The sequence below is a fragment of the Vulpes lagopus genome, chromosome 1 (genome assembly GCF_018345385.1).
Source record: "Vulpes lagopus strain Blue_001 chromosome 1, ASM1834538v1, whole genome shotgun sequence".
In the NCBI taxonomy this organism is placed as follows: Eukaryota; Metazoa; Chordata; class Mammalia; order Carnivora; family Canidae; genus Vulpes; species Vulpes lagopus.
The window spans coordinates 79090827-79110611 of NC_054824.1; the positions used below are offsets into that span (position 1 = coordinate 79090827).

At 40.1% G+C, this 19785-nt stretch overlaps 1 protein-coding gene across 3 annotated transcripts in view; it reads right to left on the reverse strand.

The window, feature by feature from the left end:
* Positions 1-313: 313 nt before the first annotated feature.
* Positions 314-19785, reverse strand: part of CASR (calcium sensing receptor) — a 75529-nt gene continuing 56057 nt past the window's right edge. For all 3 annotated transcript variants that reach the window (XM_041745386.1, XM_041745471.1, XM_041745548.1), the window contains exons 5-7: positions 6870-7100; positions 3389-3512; positions 314-2082 (exon numbers count right to left, since the gene is read on the reverse strand). In XM_041745386.1, coding sequence (XP_041601320.1) covers positions 587-2082; positions 3389-3512; positions 6870-7100 — 1851 coding nt within the window. In that variant the 3' untranslated portion in view covers positions 314-586. The remainder of the gene's footprint in view (positions 2083-3388; positions 3513-6869; positions 7101-19785) is intronic.

Sequence of the window (19785 nt, forward strand, 5' to 3'; positions counted from 1 at the left end):
TTCTTCTTTTCTTCTTCTTTCTTTTTTCTTTCTCCTTTTCTTCTTTTTCTTCTACTTTTTCTTTCTTCTTTTTCTTTTTTCTTTCTTCTTTTTCTCTTTTCCTTCTTCTTCTTCTCTTCTCCTTTTCTTCTTCTTCTTCTTTCTTTTTCTTTTCTTTCTTCTTTTTCTTCTACTTCTTTTTCTTTCTTTTTCTTTTTTCTTTTCTTTCTTTCTTTCTTTCTTTCTTTCTTCTTCTTTTTCTTCTTTTTCTTCTACTTTTTCTTTTTTCTTTCTTCTCTTCTTTTTCTTTTTTCTTTTTCTTTTTTCTTTTCTTTTCTTTTCTTTTCTTCTTCTTTTTCTTCTTCTTCTTCTTCTTCTTCTTCTTCTTCTTCTTCTTCTTCTTCTTCCTTCTCTTTTAAATTTTAAAGGGAACTTTAGTCAATTCATTGTTATTTAAAACAGTGCAACCAAGAGTGAGGTGTTTGGTGTGTCTACTTGCCCCCTTCCTCAGAAGAAGGGAGTCTGGGGCAATTCCTCATCCCTGTCAGAGAACATGACCCCAGGAAACCACTCCGGATCCTCCCTGGACTGGCCACCTGCTTCCCTTTTACGAATGCAGTATGTTTTCCGTGACCGTGCTGCCTCCGCCGCTGATGACAAAGCTTTGTGAGCTGGACACCACCAGGGCTGGGGACAGCTCTTCGGGGTCTCGCATCTCCGGGCGGCGGTCCGCACCCGCGGGCCCCTGCAGGCCCGGCTCCTGGGCCGGCAGCTCCGCGTCTGCGTCTCCGCCCTGCGGCGGCAGTAACGCCTGGGGTCTGGCCGGGGGCTCGGGGCTCCGCTGGGCCTCCAGGGAGTGCTGGAGCGTGGAATTCCGGGGGGCCGCGGCGCTCTTCTGCGGCTCATCGAAGCTCAGCGAGAAGGTGACGGTGCCGCTGCCGAAGATGACCTTCTGCTTGCACCGGGGCTGCGGCTGCGGCGGCAAGGTCAAGGGCTGCGGCGGCTGCTGCTCCCGCTGGGTCAGGGCCAGCGGCTGCTGCTGCTTCTGCCTCTCGGGCTGCGGGAAGGGGTCTTCACTGTTGCTCTTGCTGCTGATGGAGGAGGAGGGCGTGGAGCCCGTGGAGCCCCCCAGGCTGCCGGACCGCTTGCGGGAGACGTTGCTGCGGCGCAGCGTGGCCCGGGCCGCGACCTTGAAAGCGTGAGCCGCGGTGCTGCAGCGCACCTCCTCGATGGTGTTGCGGGACGGCTTGAAGAGGATGATGTAGACCTTGTTGAAGAAGATGCAGGCCAGCAGGCCAAAGCTGGCGGCCAGGATGGCGATCACTTCCACGGCAGAGACAAACTTGCCGTAGGTGCTGGCGTAGGCTGGAATGAAGGAGATCCAGACGATGAAGAAGATGAGCATGCTGAAGGTGATGAACTTGGCCTCGTTGAAGTTCTCCGGCAGCTTCCGGGACTTGAAGGCAAAGAAGAAGCAGATGGCAGCCAGCAGGCAGGTGTAGCCTATCAGGAAGCCCAGGGCCATCAGGGAGCCCTCGTGGCATGTGATGAAGATGATCTCGTCCTCCAGCTCATGGTTGCGGTAGCTGGAGGGAGGCGCCGTGTACAGCCAGATCACACAGATGACAATCTGCATGAAGGTGCAGAGGAAGACCAGCAGGAACTGCAGGTTGAGCCCCCACCACTTGCGGTGGAAGCTTGTGGGGATCTTGGCCTCAAACACCAGGAGGACACGGTTGGTTTTCACCAGGATGCATGATATGCAGAGCACGAAGCTGATGCCAAAGGCCGGCTGGCGCAGGCGGCAGGTCCAGTCCTGGGGCTCGCCAATGAAGAACAGGGAGCTGGAGAAGCAGCACAGCAAGGAGAAGAGGAGGAGGTAAGAGAGCTCTCGGTTGGTGGCCTTGACGATGGGCGTGTTACGGAACTTGATGAAGACCCCCAGCACGAAAGCTGTCAGGAAAATGCCCAGCACAGCAAAGAGGGTGAGTGCAATCCCAAAGGGCTCTGTCCAGGACAGAAACTCAATCTCTTTGGCAATGCACGAAGTGTGGTTTTCATTGGACCAGAAGTCATCGGGGCACTTGTCACAGGCACTTGCATCTGTAAATTATTCCAGGGAACAGTTAGTCACTGTGGGGCACAGACTCTAATTTGTGTGTGTGAATATGGTGGCAACGGTATACAGGTTATTGGATGCAGCCACTTTAAACTGTCTTTGTTGATGAAATAATTTGTGATTTTTACATTATAAACACATTGAATTCTGAGTTATGTTTAATAATATATTTATTTAATTCCATGTATTTTTAATGGTTCTGTTATTTTTCTTTCCTTTGCAAATGGTTGGGGTGGTGCTACGTGTTTCCTTTGACACGACTTGCTGATGGTTTATAGCAGAGGATGATCAATCGTGCTGGACAGGTGGCTGCCTACACAGCAGGGTTCTAGCATAGCTCATCAACTTTCCATAGTGATTCACACTCAGCCTGACTCATTTTGGATGTAGGGATGGCCTTTGTGGACATGTCAGAGCAGACTTCCTCTTAGATCAAGGTGCACTATCCCACACAAATGACCTCTGCCTTCCTTACTTCCCCATCCATGGCTTTCCAGTGAGGGAGGCTGCAGACTCATTGGGTCAATAGACATGTATCGAGTCTCTGCTATGTCCCAAAGAGCATGCAGTTTTGGGGAGCGAAAGGAGCATGGGCTTTTAGTCAGATATTTGGATGGCTAGCCTGGCTTGGCCATTTACTAGCTGTGTGACTTTGGTCAGCTCCTTGACCTCTCTGAGCCTCAGTTTCAATCATCTGTGTAATGGAAGCCAATAATCCCATTGTGGTGAGAATGAAGTGAGATACTAGCAATAGTAACAATTATAGTTAATATTTACAGAGTGCCTCCAGTACGTCAGGTAAGGTTTTATTTAACATTCATCTAGAACTTACCATGTGCTATACCAATATTAAGTCATTTAATTCCCCAAACTCTATAAAATAGGTTTATTATTCCCACTTTATAGGTGAAGAAACTGAGGCACAGGAAAAGCATAAGTAAGACAGTAATACGATGCTAGGCACCCAGCAGACCTATGAACTCTGCAGTCTAGCAGACAGAACTTGGTCTGTTCAGGGCTACTTGGTCTGTTCAGGAAAGGAATACAATATTGGAGAATGGTATCAAAATAAAAGAAAGATGTCGAAGCTTTTATAGTATTACAAGACATCTAGTATTTCTTTTCTGTCTCCCTCAGTGCCCTGCCCAGTGTGACTCTCAGACATACCTGGTTAAATGAGAAATTGTGCAAGGTACCTTCTCAGCCTAGCCCTTCCAGGGACTTTGCTGACCCCAGAGCCCCTAAAGTGGACAAGCCTTGCATGGTGTCCCTGAGGGCATGTTTCCTTACCTGTTTCGTCACTGTACTCCCCGTCAGGGCACTCCACACACTCAAAGCAGCAGGTAGGCTCCCCCTCAATGATTCCTTTCCTGGTACCTGCCAGGCAGTCTCGGCTGCAGTTGGAAAATGGCATCTAGAGAACCGAGAGCAGAAAATGAGGGGCTGCAGCTACGGGATCAGTTTTACAGCAACTCTGACACCAAGTACAGGGCAGGGGTTTGTGCTCAAGGACCAGCACAACAGACTTTCAGGCCATTCCAGAGAGAGGAAGCTCCAGAGATCCTTGTTCCTGTTATCTATGAAAGGGAGAGATGTCACGAGCAAGTGCCCACACATGTGCATGCACACATACACACACACACACACACACACACATATTCACAGGATTCTGGGAATATTCATTGTTGCAACCAAAATCTTCCTTAAATAATCCCCCATTCCGTTCCCTCCAAGTCCCAGAATGGGATGCCTATTTATCTGTTTACTTTTCAGAGAAACAGAGATTTAAGACAAACTAAAAGATAAAGGGGCATGGACCTACACACAGAAGGACAATTACAAGGGGAGATGCTGAGATGAGGAGAAATATGTTTGAAAACGAGACTTTGAGCTTTGCAGTGAATTGCAATTCCTGCTTTAGGCTTTATAGGGTGACTTCTGAGATCCCCGCAGCCATTCAGCAAGGTAGGCAGGGCAGGCATTGAAGGGTCAAAAGCAAATGGATCAGAAAGATAGGTCAGGCAATTACTACTCAAAAGAAATCTGCAATAGATACATTAATTTCAGATAACAGAGATTTTTAATTAATTAATTAATTAATTAATTTCCTTAGTGGACTTCAGGTGCTTGGAAGTTGATTATTTGTAATCCTTGTTTTTCCCCCATCATTGTCTATGTTTCAATCACTTTTACTCACTGGTAGTGATTACCACCCAAAACAAAAGCTGGGACAAGAACAATAACTTATACCTAACCGTACGCTTTCCCCACCCCTTGCTTCCTCCCCGACCACGTATTCATGCCTGAGATGACCACTGTTCTGTGTTTACCACAAGCAGATAACATTAAGCTTTCAAGCAACAGATGAATCTAATGTTATCTGAATTCTATCAGAGGTTTAAAAGAAGAAGAAAAAAAGGAACACCCTCCAACTCATTCTTATAAGGCCAGCGTAACCCTGGTTCCAAAACCAAACAAGAACAGTATGAAAAAAAAAAAGTACAGGCCCATCTCACCACTCTAAGTCGTCTTCAGAAGGAAGCCTGAGTTGAGGATCTGTGTACAAGTGGTTTTATAAAGAAAGTTCTCTCAAGGGAACCAAGAGGAGATCGGAGCAAGTCAGATCCAGAAGAGAAGACGGCAAGGGTGTGGTGTGATCTGGAGCAAAGACCCTCTGAGAATAGCTTCTGCTTGATCCCACAGGAGAACTCTGGCCTGTAATTTATTCCTCAGAGCTATCCTGACCTGAAGGAAAGGGAGCCAGGGCTTTCATACTTCCACATCCCTCATTGTTAAGGGTCATCTTAGGGAAATGCAGATTCCTAGGCTCTAGGAATCTAGCCTAGGAATCTAGGCTTCAGGAGCCTTCTAGGTAGTCTCCTGAAAAAGAGCCGTGGGTTCTCGTTATTGGAAGCAAAACCGTGCAGAAGTCTTGGAGGTGTATACAAAGTATAAGGAATCTGAAAGGACCTGGAAAGAGTATAACTATTTTTTACTACTTGCAAAAAGATGAAAAAATACTAAAACAATTAACAAACAAACTCAAAGGACATAAGAAACAATATATACCATGATCAGGTTGGGTTTATTCCAGGAACAAGTTTAGCATTAGAAAATCTATTTTATTTTTATTTTTATTTATTTTTTTTTTAATTTTACTTTTCTTTTATGATAGTCACACAGAGAGAGAGAGAAAGAGGCAGAGACACAGGCAGAGGAAGAAGCAGGCTCCATGCACCAGGAGCCCGATGTGGGATTCGATCCCAGGTCTCCAGGATCGCGCCCTGGGCCAAAGGCAGGCGCCAAACTGCTGCGCCACCCAGGGATCCCTAGAAAATCTATTTTAAAAAATCTATAAAATGTCACCGACTGCATTAATACATTAATACAGAAAAATATCATCAGTGAAGAAAAAGCACTTGATGAAATTCAGTATAAACTCATGATTAAAAACTTAACCGAAAAAGGAGTTAGGAAGAAATATCTTTAACTTGTAAAGGATAATATAAAACATTCGTAGGTAAACATCATTCTATATAAGAAAATATTAAAGGCATTTCCTTTAAAACAAGAATGCTCATTATCACCACTATTATCAAACATTGTGGAATTCAGAGCTAGTAGAATGAGACAAAAAATAAGGGCATAAATATTGGAAAGAACTCAATAAAACTGTTGTTCTTTGCAGATAATATGACTGTCCACATAGAAAACTAAAGAAACAGCAACCACATTCTTAGGAATAATTCGGGAGCTGTCCCAAGTTAAAATGCCACAGGCCTTTCTTACCCGAATTTCATTAGTTTTTCTCAAAAAGACATTTCACTTTTTGTTTGCTTTTGGTTGATTGCCACCAGATCCCTAAGTGGTTATTTTTTTGACAGGTTTGTCCAATTGGCTGCTTCACCATTTCAGAAGCTCTACTTCTGTCTCATTCCTTATGATTATGTCAGATAACATGGAAGGGCTCATGCTCTTTCCAAACTGTCTCTTTAATAAGACTCTTCTCCCCACCTACCTGCTTGATTTGGAGCCATCTTACAAAGTTAAATACATGGACAACAACAAAATAATTTCTTTGCTATACCAGGAAAGAAAGAACTGGTTTGACAAGGAGTTTTTTTTTTTTTTTTAAACTTGAATAGAAGATGATTAGCATTATCTTCTAATGAAAGAGGGATAGAAATGGCAGTATTGCACCTGTTGATTTCTAAGTTTCTTGGGACCCTGGGGAGGGAAAGAAAGGAAAAGAAATAGTGAAGGACAGTACACACTAGCACTCCCAACCACAGAACACAATATTCTCACAGATTTTATATTTCTCAAGTTACCAAACCATTTGATCTTCTAGGAAATTGTCCTTTTGAATTATAGGTCTGCTCTGAGCTATTTGGATGACAGGGAACTACCTCTGTATGAATTGTCCGGGCCCTGCCTTGAATGATGTTTATGTTTGCTTAAATATTTTGTTCTGGTTGGGGGAAGTTTTAGTGAAAGAAATTGTTAGCCATTTAGCTAGAGTCAGATTTGCAAAGAATAAAACGTTTTTCAATATAGTAAGGGGGATGGGGCTCACATTCTGAGGCTTCTCTTCTGTACCCTAAACACTGATGGATTTCCCAGAGAACCTTGGCAGTGCAGAGTTAGTGAGTTGAGGGAAGTGGACTCATCATTTCTCAAGTCCAGTGGTGAAGCCCAAGGCCCTCCCAAAGCTCAGCACAACTTCCTGCCCATGGTGGAGGCATCTGTTGTTCTGACGGACAGCACATACCTCCCTGGAGAACCCACTCCACAGGATTTTCTCCTCATTGATGAAGAGTCTTTCTCCTTTCTTGGCATAGACATTGTAATATCCGACTTCCTTAAACACTATGGAGCCATCCTCTGGAGAGAGGTGCCAGTTGATGATGGAATAGTTCCCCATCAGGTCACCACATTCATCGAAAGTCACTTGCTCCCCCATATTGTTGGTAAAGTTTAGGTGCCGTAGGTGCTTCAAGACCTAAAGAGGAACAGAGACTCTGAGTATAAGCCACAGGGCTGCCATGTATGGTTAAATATGTTGTGTACTGCACAAGGACAGTAAACTATCTTATTCTAATGGAGTGGAAGGAACATAACTTTTAGGAAGAGGTACCTTTTTCTAGCTTACACTAAGGTGCTTGCATGTGTTAGCAGTAGTCCTGGTAAGCCATGGGCTTTACTTAGTATTCAGATGGCAACTGGGTTAAGAAACACTTTCTTGAAGTCAGGAGAGTAAAATGGGTACATCTCACCATGGCCCCTGGACAAATCAAGTCTTCTGCAGGTATACCATCAACTGGTGGTGCCCCAAGAGGGGCAGGGTTTATAAGCTAGAGCCGTTTGTGGTGTTTTCTGAGATGGGTTTTGGGGAAGGAGTGGAGGCATGAAGTGCTCTTATGATCTGCACCGTCTTTATGCTACTGCCTCTGTGGAAGTGTCTTGTTGCCAAAGATCACAGCGGAGGTGGGTGGAAGGAAGAAAGAAGCCTGTGGGTGGAGCCCTCACCATCACTATTGTAATAGTCTGGCCAGTCCCTTAATTTTTACAGGGTTTGTATGCCACATACCTCTTGTACAAAAAAGAAATGATAATAATGATTAAACCTTATTAGTCATTTTACTACATTTTAGGAACAAATGCTAAATACTTTATATTTATTATCTAATCCTCACAACAAATAGTACTATCATTCCCATTTTATTGATGGGGAAGATGAGGCATACATGTGGAAGTATCTTGTTTAGGGTCACACAGTTAGCAAGTGGTGCACAGCCTGCGCTCTTAATGGCTATGCTCTGCTGCAGCATCATTAGGCTCCTGGCTTTGCTTCCTGTGTGCCCCCGATGTGGGTCAGGAGGAGGCCCTGGACACTCAGCCAGGGACGTGCCAGGGATCACTGAGCCACCAAGAGCGATTAAGACACGGTCCAGCCTATGAACGTAGGGATGCTTGTTTCCTACTTATAAGGATACTTATTTGCCAGTCATAAGCTAGGAAGTTCTTGAGCTATGACTGAAACATGAGCTTTTCCTACTGTATTATCCTGCCTCCAATATAAATAGTTCAGAGTGTCCATCGCAAGTATATGTCAGTAATATTTCCTCATTAAATATAGTTTTGAAAAAGCATCATTCTTATTTGAAGAATAATTTTAAACGCACTGGGTGTTATGCTGTATGTTGGCAAATTGAACTCCGATAAAAAATATACAAAACACACACACACAAATAAATAAAAGCATACATAGCAATAAAGCTAGAGAAATTAGCATAAATCTACTTTCTTTTTATTCAGGTTTAGTTCCTATGCCAGGTATCAAGCTCCCTTTCTCCTTTTTTCTGTCTATAGGTTCTCTACAGTGAAACTCTCTAGGCAGCAGTGGGTGGATAGGGAAGGGAACAGGGACAATCATTTTAAAATTAAATGGTTATCTTCTACATTGGTCAGATTGGACAGAAAAGGGACTCGAAGATCACCATTGGCTATAATCCTCTTGCACTGTTATTGGCATGGGATGGAGATTTCTACCATAATCTTAATTTGAATGAAGAAGGAGATAATCAAAAAACCATTTTCTTAAAGTTTCCATTAAAGAACTAAAGTAAATAGAAGGTGAGATTTGTATGCTGTTAGAATCAATCAACAAGTAAGTATTTATAGACTGTTCACTATGTGTTATGAATTAGGCTGCAGTAGTATAAGGCATAATATTATAGTCCTCATGGAGTTTAAAAATAAGTTAGAGAGATAAGGACTAAGACATAAATATTGGATGAAATAGCAAGCTATGTGAGATAAAATATACTTAAAGGCTAATTTATGGGGTATCAGCTATAAATACAGCTAAATTTCAGAGAGATTGAAATTAAAAATGGCTGAAAATGTCAATGTAGCCTTGAAGGATGGTAGAAATTTGGATTGGCAAAGGACAGAAGTAAGGATGATGTTAAAAACAGTGGGAATAGCATGGACAAAGACCAAGTTAGGAATAAACATGAAGTGTTATGGGGCTTTAAAGGAAACAGCTTTAAAAATTTATGTATGTGCCAGAGAACAAGGGGGAATAAAGTAGGTAGGTAAAGAGGAGCAAAGGCAAAGAGGCTAGATTTCATATTAAAAGGCACCAGATTAGATAATAATGGCTTTGATGAGAATGTAGAGAAATCAGAATCCTTCATATACTGTTGGTGGGGATGTAAAATGGTACAGACACTTTGGATAACAGTCTTACACTTTGTCAAAAAGTTAAACATAGAGTTACCACTTGATCCAGCAATTCTAGTCTTATGTGTTATCCCAAGAAAAAATATATGTCCACACAAAAACTTGAACATGAGTGTTCATTTAGCATTATTCATGATAATCAAAAAGTGGAAACAAGCTAAATGTCCATCAATTGGATAATGGATAAATAAAATGTTATATCCATATAACTGAATACTCTACAGCCATAAAAAGGAGTGAGCTACTAATACATGCTACAGCATGGAAGAAACTGAAAACGTGCTAGGTGGAAGAAATCAGTCACACAGAACACATATTTTATGATTCCATTTATATGAAATGTTCAGGAATATCCAAATATATGGAGACAGAAAGTAGATTTGTGGTTATTTAGTAATGGGGGGATGTAGAGGTAAGGAACTAAAGGGTTTGAAATTTCCTTTTGATGAGGTGAAATGTTCTAAATTGATTTGGTTATGGTTGCACAACCCTGCAAATATATTAAAAACCACTTTCATAGGTGAACTGTCTGGTATGTGAATTATAGCTCAATAAAGCTGTTACGAAAAGGAGGTATGGAAAGGGATTTCAAATATCCAAATATGACTCCATTGGTGGAGCTGATATTTATTTATTTATTTATTTATTTATTTATTTATTTATTTTTTTGGAGCTGATATTTAGCAGCAGGTAGAGATCTTGACAGAAAGGTAACTTTGAACATACTTGGTGTTAATAATTTACTAATGAAACATAGCAATTCTAGCTTCAAATGGGATAGGGAGATAGGATAGGCAGAAGGTGAGAGCAGTACAAAGATCTTATCCAGAAAAGGGAGCACCCAGAATCTTTGTGGCTAGAAATTCTATACCCAGGATTTATTAGACAAATTTTCTCTAAAGAAGATTTATCCCTTTCTGTATTTTCAATGATTTGTAGAGAGCCTGAATTTTATTTTATTTTATTTATTTATTTTTTATTTAAAAAAATTTTTTTTAAATTTTTATTTATTTATGATAGTCACAGAGAGATAGAGAGAGGCAGAGACACAGGCAGAGGGAGAAGCAGGCTCCATGCACCGGGAGCCCGACGTGGGATTCGATCCCGGGTCTCCAGGATCGCGCCCTGGGCCAAAGGCAGGCGCCAAACCGCTGCGCCACCCAGGGATCCCAAGAGCCTGAATTTTAATGGATACTCCAACTATGTCTGTTGAATGTTTGGTTAATATGTGGGGATTAAACTAATATTGGCGCATTTGCCAGGTAATGTCAAACTGTGATGAGGTTTTCACCAGTCTGAGGATAAATAAGAAAAATAAGGTCAATATGGTTTCTGTATTAGATAAAAGAGCAAGTAGGTAGAAAAATCAAAAAAAGATATAAAAGACTTGAATGATACTTTATCAATATACTTGACCTAATTGATATTTATAGAAAACACAACCCGATAGCAGTAGAATACATTCCTTTCAAGGGCACGTAGAATATCTATGAAGATAACCACATTTTAAATCATAAACACATTTTCATAAATTTAAAAATATTAAAAATAAAAGCAAAGTATGTTTTTTGACTCCAGAAGATTTAAATTAAAAATGAATAACAGAAAGATATTTGGAAAATCTGCAGATACTTGAAAACCAGTAACACACTTCTAAATAACCTACAGATTAAAAAATTAATGAAAATGAAAGTTAGAATGTGTTTTGTATAAATGAAAATGAAAACATAGCATATAAAAATTTAGGTAATACAGTGAAAGCAATATTTAGAGGGAAATTTGTAATACTAAAATTACTAAACTGAAAGAGAAGAAAGGTCTCAAATCAATGACCCCACTTTCCAAGTTAAGAAATTAGAATTTGAAAAAAAAAAGAAATTAGATTTTGGAGAGCAAATTAAATTCAAATAAAGCAGGATAAAGGAAATAATAAAGATCAGAGCAAAAATCAATGAAATAGACAACAGAAAAATAGAGAGAAAATCACTAAAACAGCAGCTGGTTCTTTGGGAAGATCAATAAAATCAGTGGGTCTCTACCCAGATTGATTAGAAAAAAAGGAGAAGATACATATTTCCAAAAAAAGGAATGAGAAAAGTGACATCACTAAAGATCTTGCAGACATTAAAAGGAGAGTCTGAGAATATTATAAATAATTTAGTAAACAATATTCTAAACAAATTTATGCCAATAAATTTGACAACTTAGACACAGTCTTTGAAAGACACAAAATGTGAAAGCTGTCTTCAAAGGTAACTGGAAATAGCCCTGTCAGTTTTTTTTTTTTTAAGAGAGAGAGCAAATCTGCATGTCTATGTGGAGAGCTCTTGGGGGCGGGGAGGTCAGAGAGAGAGAGAGAGAGAGAAAGAGAGAGAAAGTGAGCTCAAGCAGGCTCCACACTCAGTATGAGACTGGCACAGGGCTTGATCTCACGACCCTGAGATCATGACCTGAGCCAAAATCAAGAGTTGGTTGCTTAACTGTCGGAGCCACCCAGGCACCCCAGCCCTGTGAGTATTAAAGAAGCTGAATTTAGAGTTAAGAATTTTTTCCACCAAGAAAACTGGCCCAAGCTGGCTGCACTGATAAATTCTGCCATATATTTAAGGAAGAAGGAATACCAATTCCACACAAACTCTTTTAGAACATTGAAAAGGAGGTAATACTTGCAACTCATTCTTTGAAGCCAGTATTACTCATATACCAAAACCAGACAAAGATATTACTAGAAAAGAAAACTATTAATCGATATCGCTCATGAACACAGAAGCAAAATTTCTTAACCAAATGTTAGCTATCTACAAAAAGGAAAATACACTGTGACCAAGTAGAGTTTATCGTAGGAATGCAAGGTTGGTTTAACATTCAACTAAATTAACATACCACCAAAGGGAAACCATATGATCATCTCAATAAATACAGAAAAAGTAGTTGATAACATCCAATCTCCATTCCTGATAAAAACTCTCCATAATCTAGGAGTCAAAAGGAACTTTCTGAATCCTGCAAATGGCATCTGTGAAAAACCTACAGTTAAATGGTGAGAGACTGAATGTTTTTCCCCTAAGATCAGGATCAAGACAAGAATGTCCATTCTTAGAGCACCTGGGTGGCTCAGTTGGTTAAGTATCTGACTCTAGATTTCAGCTCAGGTCATGATCTTGGGTTGTGAGATTGAGTGTCAAATTGGGCTCCTGGCTCAGTGGGGAGTCTATTCGTCCCTCTCTCCCTCTCCCACTGCCCCTCCCCCCGTCTTTTGTGCTTTCTCTCAAATAAATAAAATCTTTTAAAAAATTAAAAAAAAAAAAAGAATGTCCATTCTCACTGTGGCTATTCACTGTAGCTACAGAACGGAGGTTCTAGCCAGTAGGGCTGAATTCAGCTGATTCAGACTGAAGAAATAAAGTTCTAAGTTCTGTGCACAAAAACAAATAAACAAGCAAACAAACAAGAGAACTTTCAGATAAGATGAAAAGACTTAGGATTCACTTTTTGAAAAGGTTCTTTGAAGACCATAAAAATTAAGGGTTTTCTATAGTCAGTTGTAACTTAAACCTATCTTTAAAAGCAAAATACTTAAAATTATACTACAGGATTAAGGGCCAACATAAAATCTCCCTTTGAGATAAAACTGTAACTTAAATTCCTATATTCTGAATTAAAAAGAAAAACATTCCAGATTTAAACAGGTAAACAAAAAATGGCACACAAGTGGACAGGGAAATATTAGAATTTGCTTTAAAATGTGCTAAAAGATGTTACTTAAGAGCAGTAGGGAAGTCATATTAGACAAATATAGTTTTCAGAGAATAAAATTGTTAACCTCTTCATAAAGGAAAAAAAGCCTTATTTTTTTTCTGGGGGGAATAAGTCCTTTGTGGTCTTTTTAGAAAGCTGCAGCTAGTTATGTTTTGCACATCATGTTTTTGGTTACCAGCATACATTTATTTCTGAGTAAACATTCAAAACATGGAAAAAATGGATTATAAAACTTCTACCACACTTTCTGTGGAAAAAGAAAGTTGGAATCACCATAATGTAGTAATGTTGGTATAATAGCTAGGAGTGTTCTGAAGAAAAGGGTAATTTCCCCCAAACAACTGTTGCATATATGATTGACCACGGAATATGCCAGAAGATGAAGGGCACAGCCAATACCTGAGATACGGGACTGACAGTTCCTTAGTAGAGAGAAAACCAGAATTATTCGATTGGTTGAAATAAATTAATTCAAACTAATTGCAGAAGGGACCAGCCCCTTTCCCTTTTTAAAAATAAATAAATGCCAAAATAGATTTTTTTTAAAAAGTTTCCTTTTTCCTCTTAGGGATATCAATCAGTATAAATTAGGCTAAAAATTTGTTCCTGATAAGATTCTTAGGAAGCCTGTGTCAATTAAAAATGAGAATAAAATTTAATGATTTCTGTATCTTCCTGTCTCAGTAATCCTATTTTTTTTTTAATTTTTATTTATTTATGATAGTCACAGAGAGATAGAGAGAGAGGCAGAGACACAGGCAGAGGGAGAAGCAGGCTCCATGCACCGGGAGCCCGACGTGGGATTCGATCCCGGGTCTCCAGGATCGCGCCCTGGGCCAAAGGCAGGCACCAAACCGCTGCGCCACCCAGGGATCCCAGTAATCCTATTTGTATTCTTTTCTTTCATACTCTTAAAATTCCGAAAATACTGAAGCGGTATTTCCCCCATCATTTATCACATTGGTAATGAAGAGGTAAGTTTCAGCCCAAATTTATGAAGTCAGAATTATTGTAGTTGTTTTTTTTTTTTTTATGCATGAGCATTTTCTGCTTTTTTCAGACCACTCACCTCCTCTTTTATCTGTGCCTATGTCTCTGTACTGTTTTGTTGTTATCCACTTAACCCCTGTCTTCCCTCAGGATTTACCATTGTCTCATTCTCTTTCTTTATTTGTTCATTCAACAAGTACTTATTAAGCACCCAGTGTGGGCCAAACAGGCACTTTTTTAGTGACAAGAGATACAATTATATTCAAGATGGACAGAGAGATGTTTGGTATACTCGAATTTGGTCAGTCGTGTCTACTCTTACTTCTTTGCACACCATACTTTGTCTTTGTGTCTGTACATGAATCAGTTTCAGGACAGTTGGTTCCTCTGGTGATCACTCAGACTTAAGGCAACAGACCGCTGTCTTCACTATGAAACCACTGGCTGACCCGACAGCCACTTAAGAGCTAGAAAGCATGTGCCCAGAGGGACAACGGATATGCAGCCTTTTTTTTTTTGACAGTAATCTTGGTATTATCAAGGCAACAGACTCCCTGGGGCAGATGTGGGCTTTCTTTCTTACTGGCTAGACATGTGACTTTGGCAAATCATTTTGGCTTCTTTGGGTCTTTGGGTCTTACTTTCCTTACCTACAAAAGAAAAATACTCAAGACTAATATTTTACTGAACACTTATTATGGATAGGAAGTATCCTAAGCACTTTATACATTTTAATAATGTCATCTTTATAAAATGAACTTACACATTTCATGATCTCCATTTTTCAGGTGAGGAAAGTGAGACAGAGGCACATTAAGTTACCATCCAAGGTCATATTGGATTTTAGATCTAGTTAGTTTGACTGTAGCAGCAATTGGGTTTTAGATCTAGTTAGTTTGACTGTAGGGCCCGAACTGTCAACCATTATACTATATATTATCGACTCAGATGTAGGAGTCAGACTAGATAGTCTATCTATTACATTGTCTATTGCTAGTTGCAACAGGTTAGTGTAAAAATTAGGTTGAGAAGATGGGTTTATTTTTAGAATGGGATTGTGGAGACATGTCTAATGCTTGTGGCAACACAAGGGGCCTTAATTGGAAAAGTGGTTTATCCTGAACAACATCTGTCTCCATGCATGGCCTAAACTTTCCCACTCCAGGGACTTTTCATTGTTTTACATTTTAATCAACTATATTGAAGTATAGTTTACATAGGATAAAATATGCCTATATTAAGAGTATATTTCTGAGTTTTGGCAAATATGCCTGTATAACCACAACTATCCAAAGATTCCCAGATGTCCCTTCTAAGTTAGTCCCCACCTCGACTTGGAGCCCTAGGCCACTCTGGATCTCTTTTCTTTCTATTTTTAGAGAAAAGATATCATGTAAGTATAATAATAGAGGAGTATGACTTTTTTTTTTTTTTTTTTGTCTGCTCAGCATGATGTTTTGGGGATTTACCTATGTTACTGGGTATTTGCCTTTGCATTTGACATTTTCTCCAAGGCATAAACCCTTTCCAAAAATCCTCCTGCCCATCCTTCAAGGACAGATGATATCTTTTGTTTTTGTCCTTACTTCAAATCTTAACCTGCATAGTATTGCAAGGTTTCATCCTTACAGCAGGTGTATAAATAAGATCATGAGTCCTGAATTTTCCTAGTCAAAATTTGTACCTTGTCCATTAATAATCATATCTCTAAGTTATAGATAGCTTTAATGTTTCTTTCGGCATGTTGACTTTCAAGTTTTGCATTTGAACACCTAATTTTCTACATTAATACCTTGCATAACAGGGAAGTTTGAGTTGGAAACTATTTCATCCATAAAAGCAATGATAGGGAATCTTTAAATTGATAATCATTGACCACCAAAGAACAACATACATTACAAAATAATTTAGGTATTTCCTCCAGAGAGAAAACTCTTTTTAAAAAAATTTTTTTAAATTTATTTATTCATGAAAGACACACAGAGAGAGAAAGAGGCAGAGACACAGGCAGAGGGAAAAGCAGGCTCCATGCAGGGAGCCCAACATGGGACTCGAGTCTGGGACTCCAGGATCACACCCTGGGCCGAAGGCAGGTGCCAAACCACTGAGCAACCCAGGGATCCCTGAGAAAACTCTTCTTTTGAAATTTTAAAAGAAGGGTCTAAAAGTTCCATTAAAAATTATAAAATTTTTACTTCAGATTACAATCCAGTATAATATACTTCTAAATTGTTTTACTCGGGGAGAAATATGAGGAAAGTAAGAATAAGTGAAAGTGAAGAAGAGGGAAAACAGCTAATGGAAAGACTTAAACATAGAAGATAATATACGGACAAAGAAACCGACAGGCTCATAAAGTTTTCTTTTCATAAAGAGAACTAAACACTGAGAAAAACATAGTAAGAGAGCGACAAGTACTTACAAATGCACAACTGAGATGGTCACATACTATCTTTTATGTGGTAATATTTCCATCTTGTGGCCTTTTAGGGTATTTCCTCCAAAGGATTTTAAAGTCAAACTGTTGCTCATTTTAAGGATAAGTGGGAACCACCTCTCAGCCCATACTCTAATGGTTAATTGAAATAAACCAAAGACCAGAGACTAGAACCCGCCCCCCCACACTGTTGTCTAGGATCTCCAGATCTTACACATGGCATCACAGCCCAGAGGGAAAATGGGATGGGATGTACAAAGCACCTCATCTACACAGGGGTGAATGAGGGATGGTTTACACACATAAGGAGACTATTGTTTCTTGCCCACTTCCTGTACTAAGAGTGTTGGGAAGATCCAGGACCAATTCCTTTCTTTAACCTCAGCAATATTTTCTTATCTACCTTCCATCTCTTTTGGTTTTCACCCTAATTCCCCCCCTCTCCAAATCCCAATAGTACTGGCAATTCCTGGAAAGATCAATTCCATTTGACTACAGTTATCACCATGGTTCTGTCGTGATGCATACCTATGTTTTGACTAGTGAGTGGTTGGTGTACTGTGGGGGAAAGTAGGAAGCATGCCTTATGCACAATCATCCTGAGAAAAGGAAGAAGGTGGTTCTGTACTTACTTGTTCACATGACGTTCCATACAAATCTGATTGTTGCATGTAACACAGGCTTATATAATCAGAGCCTAGTGTACCTGGGCCAGAGTGATTGGTCCAAGGATGGGTTGTTGTTGGGTTGAACACTTCTCTGCAAGGACTCCAGTTGTCAGGTCAAATCAACTAGATTTCTATTCTTTCTTTCGTTTATTCTACACATACTCACGTGTCAGATGTTCTGAACACAGTGCTGAACAGTACAGTGGAGAAATCAGAGTGAGGAGAGAGTTGAGGAGCAGTGGAGAAGGACTTGGGGTCTCCAGGGTGGTCAGAAGGGAATTGTGTGTTGCGTGCTCATAAAGTATCTCTTAGTGATACTTTAAGGCATATGAATGGATTGACACATTTTAGGGGGAGCAAAAGTCAACAAAAGAAAAAAACTTGTGATTGACCCAATTTAACCAGAAGCTTAATTAATAAAAATCTATTTCAGCCAACTGAAGAGTTATGGAAGCTTAAGTTGGGTATTAAATGGCAAAAATGAGGAAGAAAGAGTGGTCATAAAAATGTGTGCGGGAGTATGACTTGAAAAGAGCTCTAGGAGAAAGTGGGTTTTGAGAAAGTTAAAACTTCATGGCGGACAGTGGATACAGGAGACAAAAAATGATGGCCCTTCAGGTGTGGGATATGATCTAAACAAAAATGCCAAAACCTCCCAGATGCTTTGTGGAGAGGTGCCAGGCAGGTTGGCTTATAAGAGAATTAAGAGAAGGTGGGGGTCAAATTCCAGGCTGAGATACTTGGATTAGATTATATATACTTTATGGGTGATAAGGTTCCATGTAGGTCTTCATAATGAGAATGAATAATTGTCTGTCCAGTTCCTGAGAGTGACATGGCCAATATCTTAAATTCCAGAATGCCCACCAAACTGCCTGGGTTCCTGAGGCTTAAAGGAGACTTACAGCAAGTACATGGGGGCATTTTGGCCAATGACCACATGTTATTCCTCCCTAGAGCTTCAGCCCTATTTTCCTATCTGTCTCCTCTCCTGGATGAATGGTGCCAGACTGTGTGTGAGCCAGGAGGGCACATCTTAACCTATACTAGGGTCAGCTGACGTGTCTGTGTGGTGGATGTTCGTTTCAGCTGCTTTGCTTCTTTCTTTTTTTTCGCTCCTTTTGGTAATGGCATCCTGATTTCCCTTTAGGGATCCACTCCCTCTCTTACTCTTAGTCTATATAGTTGGAAAAGATTCCACTCCTAGCTTCAAGGATGGATATGTAATCCTGGACTGGTCAATCAATGTGATTTCTGGGACTTTTATAAAAGATTCTGGGAGGTAAGAGCCTAACAGTAAAGATTTTATGAGCCTGAAGCTACTGTAGAGGCTAAAAACTGCAACCCCTCAGGGATAAGGAACAGAGATGGAGATGAAAGCATTTACTTGTATGGAATACTTCTATGACTTTCAGCATTATGAGCTACTAATAACACAAGTTTCTTCTGTTTAAGCCAATTTGATTTGGGTTTTCTACTGTATGGAACTAAAAGTCCCAGTCTTAACTACAGCCTCCTTCTTGCAGCTTTTTTCCCATATGCCAAGCTTTGGTCTTGACCATCTGGATCTTACTTCCTTGTTTGGAGAGGAGCTACTGAAGAACAAAATTGTCAAATTACACACTGGAAACCTCTTTCCCCTTCAACCTCACCCTGGTCCTATAGGCTTTTCAAGAGCTGGAGTCTTCTTTTCGGGGGACGTGGAAGGGAAAGGAGGAAAGACAACAGTATTTACTGAAAGATTGTCCTTTTATTCCTCCTTTTAAAAACGCCATTCCTTATCACCATGGCTCCTGAAGTCTTTTTTGTTTTTAATGGTCATTAGAACTCCTCTTTTTTTTATTTTTGCCAGGGTGTAGGAAGGGGGTGGTACATTGCAAGTAAGGAAACTTTAAGTATCTCATGGAGGTGAGAAACTTTAGTCAGCAGTGACACCTGAGTGAGATTTTTCCCACACAAAGGGCTAAGAAGTACTTGTGGCACTGGCACATTTTGCCACCCTAGACAGTCACTCTCGATCCCATGGGAGTCTCTAAAATGACTAACAACATAGACTGTACATTCTTTGTTTCTTGCTATCCTTTCCCAAGGGTCTGTGGTAGCTGGCTTCTACATACACAGTTGTTGTAGTTATCATTTTTAATCGAAATGATTGCTTAGAGGCATTCTGAAATACTACCGTAACAATCATCTATTTAGAGCTTGAAAATTTATAAATTGCTCTCACATGTGTCATCACATTCCATCTTCAAAAGAATCTTGGGTTGAAAGTAGGCTAGATATTAGGTCCATTTTATAGATGAAGAGACTGACTTCAAGCAGTAGCTTGCCAAGGATGATGTAGCTAGTAAATGCAAGAGCTGAAGCTGGAGGCTGGGTCATTCAACTCATACTCAGGAACGTCCCCATCCCCTCCCCCTAACGATCATGCACTCCTGATAGGTCAGTCTGGAACTGAGGAAAATAAAAAAGAGTGTAGAACAAGGTTTCGTTGAAAAAATCAAGGTACTATGCAAGACATGAACAGTTATGTAGGATTTAAGTCAGGTCAGACTTTTATCTTCAGAAGTTCTATGAAATGAAGA